Here is a 14,979-nt window from a genome sequence, read left to right on the forward strand (position 1 = left end):
ACTAAAAGTACTTTTGCTGGAGTTGTCTGAATGAACAGCATTAAATAACTTCCAAGATTCCAAACAGTCATTTTTGCTGTTTTTTTTCATCCTTTGACACCTTAATCACGGTTTTAAATGAGCAATTCATAACAGATTATGTCACTACAGTTACGGAAAATAAGCTGTTGTTGTAATAACCAGGTGACAGATCTAGAACAGCGATTCTAGGTACTCAGGACTGTTGCATTATCACGACAATAAAGTGACTCAGAAATGGCTTCAGTTTTTCCATTGTCTTTTGTTGGATTCTTTCTTTTGAACCTGAAACACTCCTTCCTCCTTTTGGACATTAGACATGTTATAAAGTTGCTGCTTAAACACAATATTGTCGTTTGTGAAGTGGGGCTGTCTGGACTTGTGATGAATGATCAGGAGTGTGTGTGAATATTTGCTTTTCCTTAAAGCCACTGCTCTGGGTGTGTGTCTGTGGACACTTACTGCAGACGCGTGAGGGCAGGAGCTTCTCCTCAGCTCTTCCTCGGTCTGCTCCTTCCTCTTCTGAAGCTCCGACAGCTCCCCGGTCAGCTGCTGCCGGCAGCCTTCGATCTGACTCAGTCTGTCCACACAACACAAAAAAACACTCAGACCACACGACTGAGAGAGAACCTACGTTTGACAGATAGGAGTTTATTCAACAATTCCATTTTTTAAATTGTTTTCTATTTTACCTAGGTATCCTCAAAGATGGTAGAGATTATACAAAAGTAACTTGGACATTTGGTAGATCAAAGCCCTTAAAGACTGATCTTAAATGTGGAAGATAGATAGATAGATAGATAGATAGATAGATAGATAGATAGATAGATAGATAGATAGATAGATAGATAGATAGATAGATAGATAGATAGATAGATAGATAGATAGATAGATAGATAGATAGATAGATAGATAGATAGATAGATAGATAGATAGATAGATAGATAGATAGATAGATAGATAGATAGATAGATAGATAGATAGATAGATAGATAGATAGATAGATAGATAGATAGATAGATAGATCCTCCTTTTGAAACGGCTTAATCGAGATAACCCCATTGTTTCAGTTTCTCATTTCAACAAAGACAGCAGATGAAGGAGCCTTAGCAACAATCGAATGTAATTGTTCCGTTGAAGTTGACATTAAATGTGGCATCAGGACCAGTGATGCTACTGTGGGAAGAAAGTTTGTGCTTAAAAGCATCTTCGAGTTCACTAGTTTGACACAGGGTGTAAGAAGTCAGTCAGACATGTTTTTGCTTCATCTGGGTTGGGTTGCGATGACTCATGTCTCCACTGGGAGGCACTACCCCTCTGTAAGAGCGCTTGAAGATGAGAGGCAAAGAAGGGTTTTGTGTTTGTGGGGATGAAGAGGGACCTCCTCTGAGTTATTAAAATGAGACAACCATGAACATGGAAAAGACACAAACTAGAAAAGAAACAGATGAAAATAACACGACGGCAGCAAAACTATACGGCTTTGGGAGAAACAATTGATTCCTGATGATAAGGTTTTCAAGGAGGCCTCCATGAGTCCAAACTAAGAAATCTTTGGGGTGAAAGATGGGAGAAAAAGATTTGAAGCTGACAAAAAAATCCTTACAGACTACAGTCACTCTTCCTGTCCACTATCATCCATACAAAATATATACTGTTTGTGTTTTCAAGCGGATTTCTTTATTTCATAGCTTTAGTTGAATGCCTCGGTGCTGATAACTGCCAGTCTGAACAGAAAACTGCTCCAGAGCCACACAGCAGCCCTGAAAAGTGAACTGCAGAGAAAAAAAACAACAGAAGCTCCAAAAGTGTGCTGCTGCTAAGTTCAAAGGTTAAATCCCCAAAAAATATGAACAGCTTTTGATCAAATTTTGGCCTTGATTCCACTGCGCAGGGACAGCAGCACCATAGCGAACTCGGGGCGGCCCCCCTGTGGGGCCGGGTCGCCGGACTGTGGTTCCTACAGCCGGCCCGCACTCTGTTTGCTGCACATGAAGTCCAGTCAGAACTTGCAGGACTGACTGAATCACTTCAGAGTAAGGTGTGTTAAAGTAGATGATGGTGAAAAACTGCAGACAAATGTTTGCTCTGCGATTGTTGCTGGGCGTGTCACCATGGTAACCCGGGAAACGGAGAAAAACTCTGTTTAACGAGCGGAGGTGGAAAAGCAATGAGCTAACTCACTTAATGACGAACAAGGGAGACAAACAAAACTTTCAAAAGTATTATCTGTGAGGCTGCAAAGAGCAGAAAATTCCTTCACTTTGGAAAACGTTACAGTAATTTTGCTTTAGGCGTCAAGTGTCGAGGCTTGGTTGGAAAACAGGAGGGAAGAAGCAACAAATGGCCCTTGCCATTCTCTGCTGCCCGCCCTCCCTGGCCTTGCTGCCCGCCTGGCGGCCCCTTTCGGGGCTCTGCTGCTTCTGCCAACCTCCCCAAGCCCTTCTGCGTGTGCATGTGATGTCAGAATATATGACAAGATGGCTCTGTGTTTTTGGTATGATGGTACAAAGATTTGTTTTATTTTACCATGTGAAGCTTTTAAAGGAAATCTGATCAATTAGTTTGTGAAATTTGTAAAATCGTTTTAGGTTTTTGTGAAATTTGTAAAATCCATGTGTTTTTCTGCTTATGGAACCCAGGACGACCAGCAACCACTTTGTGGAAGCTAATGGGGTTCCAAATAAACAAATAATATAAAAACAAAAGGCACTCTAATGAAAATTCCGTTTTTGGTGGTTTTAACATGTTCTTGTGGCATTTTTATCATCATGGAGGACATATTTAAGATGATAGAAATTCCATTTCTTAGTATTTCTTTTTCCAAATCTTTGTGAATCAGGAGCCAACAAAAAATGACGTTGTTACGTACAATCTGAAATTTTCAGGCCACAAGCTGCCTGCTCTGCTCCATTCTGATCATCCACCTGCAGACTAACAGATCCATGAACGTCTGTTTTCCTGGTCTGAGCTGGAATCTGGATCAGAACTGGACAGGTGAATAGCTCTGATATTGGTTTCTGTTTTTGTTGCACCGCTAATGTTAGCTTGGAGTTGTAGGGGGCTGTAAGCTAGTAGGAGAACATGTAAACAGATGGATGATGGGAATTGGAGGCAGGCTTACTCTGTGCTCACAGAGGCAAATTTCTAATGAACTCCTGCTGCCCTGCAGAAACTATGTCCTAAAAAATGACACAGTTTTCTTAAATTTTGGCTAAAAACTGCATAACCATAATGAAAAGACCACTGGGAACGCTTTGACAATAGATCAGAACATGATTGTATTGGGACGTTAAGATAAACGTGCTTTCTAATAATTGAGTCTATTGTGGAACTTTGTGTAGACAAAGTGTGCATCATGGTGTGGTTGGGAAAGTGCAGGACTTAAACATTTCAGAGCTTTACATTTTTCCTCAAGCCTGCATTTTGTGGCCAGTTTTGCTGGGTTTCTGTCACGGTCAAAACCAGATTAAATAAAAAATTATAATAATACAATGTTCCTTGCAAGACGCTCCTTTGTCTCCGATAGAAGGTTTGATCCATTAAATGTAGTTAAGTATGAAAAAGCAGACCTTCTTCAGTGGATAACTTTGTTCAGTTTGCATGCAGTGACGGAAGAGAGCACCTTCAGTTCTGAAGGGAAACTCATGCAGAGGTTTCTAAATCCTCTGAGTTTTGTCTCTACAAACCTCAAATATCCACAGATGATCTCAGTTGAAGTGCAGCTAAACGATAAAATGCAGAGAATCACATCCACTTTGTCAAAATCGTCTCACTTCTTCTAACTTTAGCACAGACGTGTTTCAGCTCCAGATTGAGTAGAGAGGCAAACATCTTGGTGCGAACGAGCTCCTTTGTCACCTGTCAATCAAACTCGATCTGAACCATTCGTGAAATAAGAGAGGGAGACAAATGAGAGTAATTATCAAAGAACGTCTGCACGTTTCAGAGTGGATCACACACTTCACACACACACATGCGTGCACGCACACACAGCCAGCTGTTGGCGCGCTCACTGTGGCTTCTTGCACACAGAAAAGCACCACTGGGGCTCCGTAATTACGTGAATGTATGCGACAAACACATTTCGGTCCATAATTGCGGGTGAAAAATGTGTGGGTGTCATTCACTCTTCCTTACATTAACGCATCTCACAACCAGCAGATTGTCCTTTCTAATAACTGAGCGTCTGACAAATCCAACCCACTCTGGGAACTCCTTCAAATATGAATATTAATATCATATCACATTCTGGCTGATTCAAGGTGTTTCTGCACACCGTCACAAAGAAGACTGTCTTTCCAGGTTTGAGTCTGACTTCACACATTCATGAGTCTGATGAGAAACAGGCAGAAAAAAAATCTCAAACTTAATTATCCAATCAGCTGATCCACGTCATGCCACAGGTGGAGGCAGCAGGGTGGAGCATGCAGCAGGTGATGGACAGCAGCCCATCACAGAGAAGCCTTGAAAATCACACTGCAGCCCAACCAACAGGGCTTCTTTGAACCTCTGAAGGAGGCGAATCCACTCCAACTTTATTTATAATTCATCCAAAAGAAAACCAAATCCCTTCTGAGCACGTGAACTGTTAATGGGGGGGGGAGAAGGAGCTGAACCAAGTCTTCTAAAGAAACTCTAAACAAATCCCATAATGTCTGTGCAGCCGCTGTAAGCAGGGGCGGAGCTACAGGGGGGCCAAAAGCTTTGCCCCACACTCAACCCCCCCTAAAACTTTTAGTCAATATTAGTACCATTATTGACAAGGATGAAGAAATCATCAGTTTAAGCATTGCAAAATAGCTAAAGCAACATTTTTGAATAAAATACAGAGTAAATAAACTGTTGATCCTTTCATTTGTAATGGCCTTCCACTCTGGTGTTTTGCCACGCTTCCAAAGTCCTTTGCCCCTCTCCCACCTTCCCATGTAAAATGTTCCCAGCTCCACCCCTGACTGTAAGTAAAGTTTATGAAAACACGAAAACATTCAAAAATGATGACTGCAGCTCTGGAGGAAGAAAACATGAAGAATTCAGGATAAAACTCTGAAAGATTTTTAGGGAAGTAAAAGACAGAAAATCTGAAGAGAAGAGAAGAGGAGAGAGCATTATAAAGGAAGAGGAACAAAGACCTTAAAAACCCTTGTGCTATCTTAGATGACCCCCCCCCCCCCTTCCATTGACGTGTTCTCCCTACCATGACAAAGGTGGATAAAGGTGGAAAGATTTCATGTAATCCATGGACACCAGTGAAATCACAAATCATTGAAGAAAAAAGGTTCAGAGCTCTGTCTAGTGGGTCTAGATGACCCACCTCCCAACGTTAAAGTGCCTAGGATAGCACAAGGGTTACAAAGAAAAGATCAAAATCCTGTCAAAGTTTTCGGCCCGTCTGCTCCTCGTTTATCCACCCGATTTGTGACAACATTTTTGATAAAGATTAGTTATTTTTTAAAAGACTTAAATAATAGTTTCATCTCCAGATTTAACTGAAGCCATACTCTATGAAGGTAAAAATGCTCCAAAAAGAACGCACTTGTAGATTTGATTTGAGAACTTAATAAGTTATAGAATGTGAAAACTTGTGCATCAAAAATCTGCATCTGTGTGTAAAAATCTTCTGCTGTGAACTGACAAATTTCCATTTGCATGTGTTCATTTAGAGTTATAACGTCAAATCTGTGATTACAACTGCTCAAATGTGCTTCTGCGTGTGCTCCAATCTGCTGGCGCAAATCACAAGTGCGCTACAACTGCGCTCTGAATTCTGACACATTCCTTGCGAAAATGGAACTGGGGGGGGGGGTAAGAGTAGGCGGAGTCAACAAATCACAGTGCAGGATTCAGAGGACTTGGTAAAGTTAGAAAGATCTTCACAGATTCGGACTTCCTGCTTCAATAACTCTTCTGATAAACGTTCAAATGTGACGGCAAGTATCTCAATCATTTTATATTAACACGGAGAGTGAACCACAAATGCATTTCTAAAGAAAAAAGTCTGTTTTTTTCCTGCATTTTAATGAAAAATCTCAGGCGTGCTCCGCCGTCGGTCAGCGGGATCCTCGCTTCTCCGTCCTCCGCGGAGCTCGGCGTCTGGCCGCTGAGCGACGGCTGGGTCCACGACACCGCGTGGTAGAGACAGACTATTGTGACACAAAATCACTTCTTCATCTTCTTTCCAAAGTCTTCCTGTAGATTTGAAAATCTATCAGACGACAAAGAGGTTTCAACTGAAAATCTAAATTTCATTTCTAATCTCTTGAAGAGCTTCTATCATGCAAAAATCAACGCTTTGCGCTTCTAAGTGTATTAGAAAACCTAAAACCTGCTCTATGAGCACCAGCCCCTCTCAATCCACAAAAACGAGTGGGTTCTCACATTGTGACATCACAAAGTGAGGAACCGCCTCTTCCAGGAAGAATCTGCACTGCCAGCTCCGCCCCCAGGCTAACACACAGACACACTTTCTCAGTGGAGCTAGCGCTGATCGGCGATTTTCGGGGGAGAAAGGCAGACACCCTGCCGGCTCAAGGTTGATGTCATGAAATGGGCGGCACCCACAAGGAGAGAAAGGCGGAGCTTCAGAGGTCGAATCATCTTACTTAGAAAAATGAGCAGCGAATATAACTTATATTTCATTTTAAAAAATCATTCTTTAAAGTTAATATACTGCCTTATCATATATCTGGATGTAGTTTTCTCTGGATGGCTTAAGAAAAACAGGACATAGACCCTTTAAAATGATTGACACATGTTGATTTCTGCTCCTTTGAAGGTGGGATGTGTTCACTTCAAACAGTGTAACCAAAACGTAAAAAGCAAAAGTACTGGGAGCAAAATGAAAGATGTTTTCTCTGCAAACTCCAGACAACGGCTCACAAGTGCTGCCAAAGTGTGTAAACTTAGAAGTGCCGAAGAGTGCAAACTCAGTTAAAGCTGTTTTAAAAACTCCATTTCAAAGGAGCTCAACCCAAACAAGAGCCATAAAAGCAGTAGGGCTGAAAAAAACTAAACCAACACTGCCCCTGCATTAGGCTGGCTTTTCTTTCCATCATCCCAGCTGGAGGACCAGCCCAGCACTGGTGCCAGCGTCTCCACATAAGCCCTCCTAAAGCCAAAGAAAACCCAGGCAAAATGAAAGCAGGGTGACGTCTTTCTTTAGTAATCCAGGTGGATGGGAGAAGTGGGCGCCATCATCCCGTCTGCCAAGGAATCTTTGGCCGTTTTATCAAGCAGCCTTTGATCTGACAGGAACCCTTTGGCTCTGGGGCTGCCGTTAACATTTCCCGGAATATGATCACAATATGAGGGTGTGTGTGCCACGCCACGCCTGACACCGTGAGATGTGTTTCAGCTTGTTGCATTGATTTCATGAGCTCAGAGGACCTGGCAGCCTGAGAGCAACAAAGTCCAAACTCATCTTTGACAGAATCCAGAGGAGACGTGAAAACAAACTCAGGCAAACCAATTAAATCCCAACACCGACCACCCTCTGCTGTTTTTTCCGCCAACTTGTTCCCTGCAGGGGTCACGTTTAGGGGGGGGGGGTGGAATCCAAAGCCACTTTCATGAAGAACATGGGAGACAGTCTTGTGTCTATAGGTAGGCAGAGCGGTGGGAGACATGGAAGAGCTTTGCACCACGAGGTGCTCCATGGCACGACCAGTCGGTCTGGTTTGGTTTTCAGGTAGAACTGCTGCTCCTCACGCAGAGTTTCATAGATGAAGACACTGTAAAAGGACCAGTGATTTCTTATTCTAGTTATTACTAATTGTTTTTAAAATAGATAATGTGTTAAACCATGATGATCCAAAATGCCTGAAGAGTTTAATCCCCTGCAAGCAAACATGATCCCTGATCTATCAAGGAAAGATCAAGCTACAGGATTTGTTGCTGTTTCTTTTCTTTTTGTGTGTGTGCACATTGTCCTCAGTGTTTAGGGGTTCTAACCGGAGCCACACTGATATTTTTGGGCATTGGGGTAAATATATTTTGAAGTCCTCCTTGTGATACACTACAAAAAGTTTAGAGATGCCATCAAACGCTTCAAAAGACGAACAAAACATGTTTTTATTCATTTGATTAGCAATGTTTGGTATAACCGATGAATGTTGAACTCTTTTTATAATGAGGCACACATTTTTGTTTCTTTTAAGAAAAGAATCGGTTGTTTGGCCTCTATCTTTATTAAAAAAGCCTATTGAAAAAAAAATGATGTCAAAGAGGTTATTTCTTTATATTATTTAAATGGAACACGTGAATATTGTGTTCCACTATTGTGTTCCATTGTGTTGTCCTTCTCTGTGTCATCACCAGTTTTCATCTAAATTGTATTTTTTCCTCAAAAGTATCCTTCAGAAGCTCCTGATTGATTCAGAAGTCATAGATGTTTCCACATCTGTGTAAAAACTCTCTCTGATTCATTTAAGAGTCCCTTTTGAAGTGAAATGTATTTGTTTTGTAAATTCCCCCGTGTCTGTCTGTGACCTCTGACTGACACTAAAACTGTACATTACTTGGTAAATTATATCTTATCAAGTATGCGTTCAGCGATAGTCTTAGTCATGAAGTTCATGCAGGTCATAAAGGTCATGCAGGTCATAAAGGTCATGACCAGGAGCTCCATTCCTGCAATCTTCTCACTTTTTCAACGGTAAATGTAAAACAAACTGTTGATAATAATGTTTTCAACTCGTGTGTTCGGAAAATCCTAAAACTGAAGAACAGGTTTAATGTTTGATCTTTATAAAAAAAAAATCTAAAGCAAAAAATGTGATAACCATCAGATGTTAAAGTCATACATTTACAGTTTATTCCAATTTTATTTCCAGTTTACTGAATAAAATTGATCCCTGATCCAATTTTAACCGTGTACAACTCCAAGGATATTGGTCACATATTTCTGACCAATAGCATGACTGACTGTACTTCCTGTTTGGAACGCCAGGGGGGAGGGGTCACTCTGTCCAGCTCTCATTTAAGTTAGAACATGTCCGGTAGGACAGACATGGAGTTTAAAAAAATGAAAAATTCTTAATAAAAGGCAGCGTTCAGCACAGTTTTTATGTTTAAGTACATTTTCACACAGGATTCCTGAACAGTGAGTTTTCCTTCAGAGGTGTCTATGTCTGTCTATGTCCATATTTACGTCTGTTATTGGACTGGATGGAATGGAGGGATGGTCATCTGGTGTCCTGACCTGGCTCCAGTTCCTCTGAAAATTCAATCAGCAGATTCTTTTTTGTGTGTTTTGTTTAGTTTGAGCCATCCAGAGTAAAAAATGCAGCAAAGATGAGGAACCTCGGATCATCAGGAGCCTAACAGAAGACGATGTTTGCTGCCCTTCTGGACAAATCCAAACGGACAAATGAACCATCATGATTCATGGGAGTTTCCAACTGAAAACTATTGATCTGGCAGATAAAGATTCCTAAAAGCATGGCACAAAACCCAACTTTCTCCTTTTCACTTTTCCTTTCCTGTCCTGGCTCTCTCCCAGCCCCTTATGAGCTGCACGGCAGGCCGGGTCCTGTTGTTTTTTCAGTCGAGCAGAACCGGCTGTTGTCATGAGATACGGTGAAATTCCCACAATCAGGTTTCAGCTCAGTCACAAAATCCCACAAACCCACGTGATCTGCCTCCCTCGTGTTCAAACACGACTCTGTTTAATGAAGACGGGAGTCCAGTTTTTAAAACAACAGATTTGGCTTCAGAGGACGTTGACGGGAAAAAAGCTGCTTGTGAGGATGACGATTTCTGTTGTGTTACAGAAAGAATTCAGAGAAGTTCAAAAGACAGCAGAGCTTTACTTGTATCATATAAAGTCCTACATTGGAGTTTCTTTCTAATAGATTGAAGGTTTGCCGGGTTACATTGAGACATTCTTGAAGGAAAATGTTGATGACATCTTCAGAGATGAAGAGCCGTGCTTGGACAGTGTTTGTCTGTGAATCAACACTCACTGTGTTTGAATGTTGCTGAGCTCCTGCTCTGTCTGCGTCTGCAGCTGCTGGAGGTGAAAGGACAGCTCCCGACTCACAACAGCCAACCTCCACAGTCCTCCTTCTCCTTCGTCCTCCTCACACCGTGAATCCTGAGGCAGACGAGTCACAGACCAGAATGTCAGGAGGGCCTTCTGGGTCGGGACAGCTGGATGAAGAGCTGCAGCTTCTGCCCTGAGAGTGTGAAGGCGTGACTCCCCTGCTGCTGTTAGCCAAGCCTGTCTGATGAAAGTCAGAGGGAGGATGCTGCTCTCACTCACAGGTGAGAGAATAAATTGTCAGAGGTATTGTTTGATATTCCCTTAGCCTTCCTGTCATTCGGGTTAAGCAGGAAGAAAGTTACTGATCATCACACAGTATGCTCCTTTTAAAAGACAAACTGACACCTCGGATAAAAAGCACTCACAGCTTGGATCGATGATATCCCCACAAGTGGACACAACCATGATCAGCTGTTTAGCCCTATTACCCGATTGCAAACACTTCTTTAGTGAATCTCAGAGAGATTCAGTGAGTCTGCAGTGTATTGTGATGAATGAGCCGCAGAGAGGAAGCCGCTGACGGTCAATAACAGTCAAGCGTATCCAGATATTTGACAATGCGGAACAGTAAAGTCCAATGTCTGCTGAAGGGCTTGTTAGCACACAGAGGAGATGAGCAACAAACATCCAGACAGTGATCAAGCATCTTTAAAATTCAGATTTAAGATTCAGCAAAAAAGAAGTCAGGAATTTCTCTTTAGGAGAAAGGAATAGTAGTTTAGGGGAAACCAATTGATAGACATTGGAAATGAATTCAACTAAAATAGACTGATTGAAAAACCAAGTTAGTTGGTTAATTAACCTGATCCCAGCTCTAATCTTGTGAAGCTCCGCCCACACTTCAGCATCCCAAACCATTGACTGTATAGGAGAACTGGACTGAGTGATCCCTCCCCCATAACATTCCAAACAGGAAGTACCCGGGGGCTCCAAGCGGCCAGAATCCCATAAACCTCTTGAGAGAACTGAATAAAGTTTGACCTTGATTCCAAAAGGGGTTTATTCAGTCATACCTCTGGTTTGTCAGAAGATTCATGTACCCTGTTGTTAAAGTAAAATATGTCCAACACAAGAGGCCCTCAGCTCTCATCTGTCTGCCCAGCTGTTGGACAGGACAAGTTAAAAAAAAAAAAAACTTCTTCAGAGAAATACTCAGCTGTCAGTCATTTTATTGGTCAGAAGAACCTTTTTAAACATCTTCTTCTTTTCATTTTTGCAAGTTATTCAAGCTATAAACTTGAATGACTTGAATATAAACTGACCAATCAGGAACCTCAATAAAAGCATGTGGTGTCCGCTGGCCCCCACCTCAATCTTTGATTGACAGGCTCTCTTGAGCCCACTTTCAGTGGGAGGGGTGTGGACTTCCAATAAGCTTACTCCTGACTGGTGACAGTAGTTGCAATAGAAACGTTGACTTAGACCGACTCGGAGCTATTACTGTAGTTTGGCTTCATCGTGGCGATGTCCGTATCGTGGAAAAACGGCGACTAAATTGGCTTCATTTACCATGGATGACGTCACACCCACTCAGTCCAGTTCTCTTATACAGTCAATGGCCCAAATCCAGGTGAGGCCAACATGAGCTCAGCTGAACATCCAGAGTTTTTTCTGCTCTACAGAAACTTCTACCTCAGAGTACCGGTTTCATTTTGATGCTTCAGACAGATTCTGGACTCAGTTTGGTATAAAATGCCAACGTTAGGTTTAAGGTGTGGCGATGGGTTTTCAGATGCGTCACAGTCCAGTTTGGGGGGTTTAAAAAACTATTTTTTCTTAGAATCTGTAGAAAAGCCTTTTGTCTCATGGGATTCATGTTTGTGATTGATGAATAAGTGGCATTAAAAGCTTTTGGTCAACAAAATGCTAACAAAAAAGCAGTAAAGTGTGTTGGTCCCCTGACATGAAAAAAATGACACGTCATTTCTTTATTTCAGGGTTTTTCATTCAAAGCTCTGACTCTGACAAAGTTGAGACTCGTCGAGAAGCAAATGGAATAAAATCATGGCAGCGAATAATCCCTGGATGGATTTGAATTTAGAATAATCTTTGGACTACAAAAACTGTGAAACATTCGCAGAATTTTTAATCGGTAGATTTGGTTAAATCCAATGGCCCCCGCTCGTTTGGTCTGTCCATCATCGCAACAAAACTCTGGAGTTCCAAGCCACCTGAAGGGTGTTTGAGCACAGAAGGATTTAAAGAGGAAAAACGAAAGAACACCGAGGAGTTCAACATCCATACTGGCTGAGTCTGAACTTGTTGAGGTGACAGGAGTCCTTCAGTGAGCTGCTGAAGGCTGAAAGACAACAGACTGGCTGAGTCATCCTGGCAGAACACTGAGATCACTCTAATCCACCCTTCATCTGTCTGTCTGCGTGCATGTGACTCAGTCTGTTCACAAACTGGCACCGCATCCACACTCAGCACACGGATCTGGCTCCAGCCTCTCATTCTCACAAGTCCCCCAGTTCCACTGCATCACTAATAACTGTCACACCACCGCACTGGACAAAATAGCATCACTGTCTGAAGAGAAATGTTTAAAGATTATCAATCCTCTGCAATCGGAAACAAGGAATAGACAAAGCATGACGCAACGTTTTCATCCTAATCCTTGCAATTGCAGAGTTACAAATTCCTGGCAGGAAGATCTTTTCTGAGCAAAGCTGTAAATTCCAGCAGACAGAGCTCCTCAACAAGTGGCATTCAAAGGCCTTTTTTATAGTTGACACTAGTGAATGGCCAAAAGCAGGGTCTGATCTGCAAATCGGATCCCCTGTTCTTTTACAAGAAATTATGAGGAAAACCGAGATCTGACATTCACAAATGGCTGCTGAGATACAAAGATATTCCTGAAATCTGCCAAATCCAACCTGAGGCAAAGGCAGACGACGCCTCGTCACATTCTCGTGTTATCAGAAACCTTCTAAGGCAAGCCACTTCACAATTAATGTCCACCTTAAATGTTTTTGATTTAATATGAAATGAGATTTAACACCTCTATTCCCAATTATAGAAAAATTAGTCTTCAATGTTTTTTCTGTTCAGAGGGGTGTTAACCTTAGCGTGGTCCTACATTTAATGGTACATTTAATGGACATTTTTGTAGTATTGATGGGGATTCTAGTGTCAGTTTACCTGCTGATCCTCTATGGAGGGCAACTGCAGGATATCAATTTTGTCTTCTATAAGCTGCCGTAGTTTTTCCAGAGAAGCAGGCAGTTCCTCTTTGTCTGTCTGTGGATCTGGACACTTCTAGGAAACAAAAGAAAAAGACAGTTTTTCACCCACTGTCATCCCAGCAACCGGCGCACAATAAATCTGTGGTTTCACAACAGCAGCTTTAGCAACAATCGCACACCAAGCGGAGAACTGCTGACTCCTGATGCACAAATCATTTCTAATAAACAAATGCAAGAAGGAGGAGAGAGCTTTTCTTCTGAGGCAGATATTTGGTTTGTGTAACAAACTGGAAAATCGACTTTTTCTGGGTTTCTGCAGCATGGAGACAATGTGGAACAGCTCATCTTTGTTAATTATAACGTGTAAATCCTGAACTTTTCTTTTTGCGTGCAATAATTTCATTCGTTTTTTTTTCTGTGACTCCAACATCTTCCAGACCCTTACTTTGGGGGCATTTATTGTAGGCATCAGGATCAAGACCCTTCTAAAAGCCATTTACAGGTCTACAAAAGCAGCCAGATTCTGCACTTACACTCACTTACGTGCAAATCAACCTTTAACCGACCTGCTTTTCTCTTTTAACAGCTGACCGTCAGCACATTCGGATGGATTTCTCAGTCAAAAGTAACCATCACCAAACATGGTTTCTTAAATCCCCAACCCCAGATTTAGTAACCATCCAGGCTTCCAGCTGACCAAAAACGTTCCCTTCATCCTTCTGGATGGTTTGATTTGGAAAGCAACCAGAGTCAGATCAGGAAACCAGAACATATTAATTCAGGGCAACAACTCTTGACTCCACCTCTGTGGGGAGATTTATCCCAAAAGATTCTGCAGGGGCTAAGCTCTTATAAACCTAATGAGATGTTTTATCTCAGATGGACATTGTGCTCAAATCAGGGCGTGGTCATTTGTTTCTCTTTCCCATCTCTGGAACTGGGTGTGTCTCAAAGACGGACAGGTGTACTTGCACCTCCCCTTTCCCCACGCTCAGAAAGGTAAGACATCAAATTCCACCAAGATGGCAAAGTGTTCACACCAATCAAACAACCGGTGGGTAAACCAACAAATTCTTTGTCTTTTGTGAGACTCCAGGAATCTTCAGAAAGTTTTTAAACGCACTCTTCATTTTCTACGCTTACAGAGGATCAGACTCATCAGTGATGGAGCTGACCAACAAATCCACACTCAGACGAGTAATTTCTGCTTTCTGAAATGTCTCTTCCTTCTCTGAAAGTTTGATTATTTCTTATCTTTACACCATTCTGTCCCGCAGCAGTCCTGGGCTGAAGGACCAGATTTGAAATTCTCAAAAAAAAGACAAAAAAAACAACGTTGTCATCACAACAGGAGAAATAATCCACTTACACAACCAAAACACAAGTTTTGAAATTATTACGGTTTGGTGGCCAATTTGTGGCAAAAGTGGGAAAATGGGCGATTTTCACAGTTTCCACAATTTGGGAAAAGAACATTTTTTGTTCACACACGTGAAAAAAACTACTAACATATACCAACATATTAGGGATGTGGGCGTGGTTAGCAGAAAACCTCTGTTGCCAAGGTAAAGTTTACTTTTGCAGATTCTTCTATAAATTTCATAGAGCTGTTCGTCACCCCGAAGCTACCAAAAATAAAATGGAGATAAACCAACAGACAAACTACCAATTATGAAATAAGTGAAAGGGTCTGAAGCAGCCGGAGAGGCCAGGTAAAAAGGAGGTAATGAGGGG

The 14,979-nt window shown here is 41.9% G+C and overlaps 1 protein-coding gene and 1 long non-coding RNA gene across 8 annotated transcripts in view; one reads left to right on the plus strand and one right to left on the minus strand.

Annotated features, from left to right (window-relative positions):
- Positions 1-14,979, minus strand: part of LOC101161662 (uncharacterized) — a 55,383-nt gene that overhangs the window by 24,276 nt on the left and 16,128 nt on the right. For 6 of the 7 annotated variants that reach the window (XM_078955581.1, XM_078955580.1, XM_020707918.3 and 3 more), the window contains exons 2-4: positions 13,202-13,318; positions 9,981-10,111; positions 481-598 (exon numbers count right to left, since the gene is read on the minus strand). Coding sequence is in view for 4 of the 7 variants with exons in the window: in XM_020707918.3 (XP_020563577.1) it covers positions 481-598; positions 9,981-10,111; positions 13,202-13,318 (366 nt within the window). In the remaining 3 variants the exon portion in view is untranslated. The remainder of the gene's footprint in view (positions 1-480; positions 599-9,980; positions 10,112-13,201; positions 13,319-14,979) is intronic. The other variant, XM_078955582.1, reaches the window with a different exon arrangement.
- Positions 10,108-13,486, plus strand: LOC144996250 (uncharacterized). Its single transcript, XR_013659261.1, has 2 exons — positions 10,108-10,281; positions 11,998-13,486. It is a non-coding gene; the product is annotated as an uncharacterized LOC144996250 (long non-coding RNA).

Source organism: Oryzias latipes, chromosome 12 (assembly GCF_053564925.1).
Source record: "Oryzias latipes strain Hd-rR chromosome 12, Olatipes_Hd-rR_3.1".
NCBI classification, from domain to species: domain Eukaryota; kingdom Metazoa; phylum Chordata; class Actinopteri; order Beloniformes; family Adrianichthyidae; genus Oryzias; species Oryzias latipes.